At 38.7% G+C, this 4,288-nt stretch overlaps 1 protein-coding gene across 7 annotated transcripts in view; it reads left to right on the top strand.

Moving 5' to 3' along the window:
• The window catches only part of USP32 (ubiquitin specific peptidase 32), a 123,231-nt gene that overhangs the window by 93,956 nt on the left and 24,987 nt on the right, over window positions 1-4,288 (top strand). For all 7 annotated transcript variants that reach the window (XM_014531590.1, XM_005858550.2, XM_014531570.1 and 4 more), the window contains 2 exons: window positions 3,493-3,631; window positions 3,895-4,000. In XM_014531590.1, the coding sequence (XP_014387076.1) occupies window positions 3,493-3,631; window positions 3,895-4,000 (245 nt within the window). The remainder of the gene's footprint in view (window positions 1-3,492; window positions 3,632-3,894; window positions 4,001-4,288) is intronic.

Raw genomic sequence — 4,288 nt, 5'->3', positions numbered from 1 at the left:
GCCTCTCCCGCCTCCTCAGTAGCGCTAAGGATGTCTGACTGCAGCTTAGGCCTGCTCCCCACTGGCAAGTGGACATCCTCCGAGGGCTCCCAGGCTGCCAGAGGAATGTCTGACTGCCAGCTTAGGCCCAATCCCCCAGGGAGCGGGCCTAAGCCAGCAGGTGGTCATCCCCTGAGGGGTCTCAGACTGCGAGAGGGCACAGGCCGGGCTGAGGGACCCCCCGCCCCCAAGTGCACAAATTTTTGTGCACCGGGCCTCTAGTGTATGTATGTGTGTGTGTGTGTGTGTGTGTGTGTGTGTGTGTGTATGTATATATATATATTTTTTTAAGCTGGTGTTTAATTTCACATCAGTAAAGAAATCAAAATCCAAGATGCTATCCAAATACACATCAGTGGTCGAATCTAGGGCAGTGATTGACTCTTGGTCTGTATTAATGTCTAGGTCATTGATGTTGTGTGGCAATGATGCAGGGAAAGTCACAGTCAAGATGAACCAGGTAAAGAAGATGAGGGCCTTCTTAATCATGGTGCAGGTGGTCATTAAGAGTTTCCAAATTCTGGAGGGATCAGGCAGGGAGAAAAATGTAAATATATTACTACCACTTACAAAGATATAATTTACAAAATTGCTGTAAGATGAACAAGTTTCCTTATATTTAAACTAGTCCCAGTGCACAAATCCAGCCTGGCCTGTGCCCTCACAATCTGGGACCCCTCAGGGGATGTCAGATAGCTGGTTGCAGCCCGATCCAGACAGGAGGGAGCCCGATCCCCGCAGGCCTGATCTAGACAGGAGGGAGCCCAATCCTGTGCGTTGAGTGTCTGTCCCCTGGTGGTCAGTGCGCCTCATAGTGACCGGTTGTTTGGTCGTTCAGTCGCTTAGGCTTTTATATATATAGATAACTTTTAAAAATTTCCACCTTTTTTGGAACTCTCTAATTTTTCCTTCTGCCTTTCCATCTTATCAAGGGTGTCTTAAGGGCCAGTATTTTTAATACCAGTATTTTTCCAACCCAAAATTTTTTTCAACTCAAGACATGCACTGTTTGGCCAGTAATGATAGGATTTGTAGCAACTCGACCAGTAAGCCTTTTATGACCTAGCTAGGGGAGCAAAATGCTTCCATAAAAAATGCAAAGCAAAGAATACAGCCCTCATAGGTCCAACAGTTCATTCTCAAAGATAGCCTAAGAAAAATCTAATTTATATGTGTGTGTGTTTAAATGCTTCCATAAAAAATGCAAAGCAAAGAATACAGCCCTCATAGGTCCAACAGTTCATTCTCAAAGATAGCCTAAGAAAAATCTAATTTATATGTGTGTGTGTTTACATATATATATATATATATACACTAGAGGCCCGGTGCACAACTACCATTGGTTGTCTTGGTAGTCATTAGTATCAAAGATGTAAAAAAAAAAAATAGTTATTTCACTTATCTCTCTAGACCCCAAATAATAACTCTATTTAAGAGGGTTCTGCCCTGGCTGGTTTGGCTCAGTGGATAGTGCGTCAGCCTGAGGACTGAGGGGTCCCGGGTTCGATTCTGGTCAGGGGCATGTACCTCGGTTGTGGGCTCATTTTCCAGTGGGGGCCGTGCAAGAGGCAGCCAATCAATGATTTTCTCTCATCGATGTTTCTATCTCTCTCTCTCCCTCTCCTTTCCTCTCTAAAATCAATAAAAATATTTTTTTAAAACAAGAGTGTTCTATTATGAAACTAAGTCTTCTGTGACACCTAGCCAAAACCAGAGGCACAGTGTGCATCAGCCTGTAAGAGGTAGCTGACAGACTAAAGATGTGAGAAGACTTCAAATGTCATATTTCTTTTATGTTTATAAACTATTACTATTTTTTGTTAATCCTCAGCCTATGATATTTTTCCATTGATTTTTAGAGAGAATGGAAGACAGAGAGAGAAACATCGATGTGAGAGAGACACATCAATTGGTTGCCTCCTGCATACACTCCAGCTGGGCCAGGAATCGAACCTGCAACCCAGGTGCCGGCCCTTGACCAGAAATCGAACCTGCGACCCTTTGGTACGAGTGGTGACATTCTAACCACTGAGCAGGCTGGCCAGGGCTACAAACTTGTTTTATCACCTTTTTTCTGTCATTCCTATTGTGTAAGTTCTTTCAAGTTACTTTCTACGTAATTTGCATTAAATTAAAGCCTAGCTAAATGATATGATGTCTATAGTTTGCTTCAAAATTATCCAGATTAGGGGATATTGAATATGGGGTTGTATAGATAAAACATGATTGGCCAGGAGTAATTAATTCTCAAAGCAGTGCTGAGTATATGGGAGTATATTTTATATTCTCTCTACTTTTATATCTTTTTCATTAAAAGTTTGGGAGAAATAAGCCCCCAAAGCATTATTTTGGTGTAGGGGATGTTACAAAAACCTTGATGTTAATTTATTTTTCAAGTCTTTACTCTTTAGTATCTGCAGGTAAAAATCTATAGCTTTAACAAAAATTGCTTAGCCTTTGCTGTTTTTTAGAAAAATGTTGATTACTTAGAGTACAGAATGACCTCTGGTAAGATAACTCATTTGGGATCTTGAGATTCTGGCAGGACGACTTCAGCATGTGACTATTCGTAGGCGAGGGCTTATAAGTGGAGTCTGAAAAAAGGCCATATTGATGACAGCAACTAGTATTGAGAGATCTTTTCAGTCAATACTTTCATTGGAAAAGAGTTGACATAAATAATCATATCCTTCTCTTTGAAATGATAATCAATAATAGAATTTGTAGAACAGTGATTCTCAAGCCAGTTGTGCAACAGAATTACCTGGGGATCTTTTAACCACTCCAGATGCATGGCTCCACCTCTGCAGATTGAATTTCCTTTGGTTAGGGTTGGGCTAGGACATTAATATTTCTTTTTTTTTTTTTTTTTTTTAGTTTAAATTTTTTTTTTTTTTTTTTTTTTGATTTCAGAGAGGAAGGGAGAGGGAGAGAGAGATATAGAAACATCAGTAATGAAAGAGAATCATTGATTGGCTGTCTCTTGCACACCCCACACGGGATCAAGCCCGCAACCCAGGACCTCCTGGTTCATAGGTTGATGCTCAACCACTGAGCCGGGCTAATTTATATATTTTTAAAGACATAATACTAGGGGGTGGAGGAGGCCAAAGAGGGGGAAACAGGACATTTGTAATACTTTCAACAAAAGGATAAATTTTAAAATATAAAAATAAAGAGAATACTAGGAGAGAATTGTTTGAATTTTAAAAAAACAAAACAAACAGCTATAGCAATTATAGAGAATCATTGCTGCTTCTAGATTACAAATGAGCGTGGATTGTCAGGATTGCCAGTGACACTCCTCTACTTTAGCATTGCAAGACTAAATAGAGAAATATTAGCTTCATTTAGCTGATTTAAAAAGTCATAAAAATGTTGCATCGAATATAAGTAACTGGTCTATGACATTTTACTACAGTTGGACTTCGGTTCTCATATTGTTTGTTCCAGTTCCCACAGAAAAGGGAGCCACAGGTCTGAGTAACCTGGGAAACACATGCTTCATGAATTCAAGCATCCAGTGTGTTAGTAACACACAGCCACTGACACAGTATTTTATCTCAGGGAGACATCTTTATGAACTGAACAGGTAATCTTTCTTGAGTTATTGGCCTCTTAACTTTTTATAATTATATGAACTCAGTATCACTTGAATTTACTCTTTCTTTACCATGGTAAAGAAAAGTCTTACCTTATTTTCTCTATTTAGTATTAAATAAGGGCCAGGGGATAAGTCTCTTATTTTAAAAAGATGTTTTAATGTGAGAAAACAGATAACTAGGCATTTTTATGCCCACATGATTTTTATTGATTAGAATCTTTGGCAACAAATTTTCCTTTCAAAACTTCTAGGACAAATCCCATTGGTATGAAGGGGCATATGGCTAAATGCTATGGGGATTTAGTACAGGAACTTTGGAGTGGAACTCAGAAGAATATCGCCCCATTAAAGCTTCGGGTAAGCAGTTAAAATAACATAAATGTTTTTAACTCCTAAATTATTGTTTGTGTAATTATTTTTCTCTACACATTTTGTATGTTTAGCTTTTTTTGTTTTAGTTTAATTCATGTTTTTGGATGATTCACATGGCATAAACTGGATGTCATATTCTTTGCTTGTTTAAATATATGCAAAATACAGCTATAGAAAAAATAAAAGTACAACTATAGATGTAGTGAGTGGGTAGGGAAAGATCTAAGGCACAATCTAAATTTGATATGTTGTTTCTTTTACTAATTCGTCAAA

This window comes from Myotis brandtii, unplaced genomic scaffold (assembly GCF_000412655.1).
Source record: "Myotis brandtii unplaced genomic scaffold, ASM41265v1 scaffold120, whole genome shotgun sequence".
Classification (NCBI taxonomy): Eukaryota; Metazoa; Chordata; class Mammalia; order Chiroptera; family Vespertilionidae; genus Myotis; species Myotis brandtii.
This window is presented reverse-complemented; position numbering and strand designations above follow the sequence as displayed.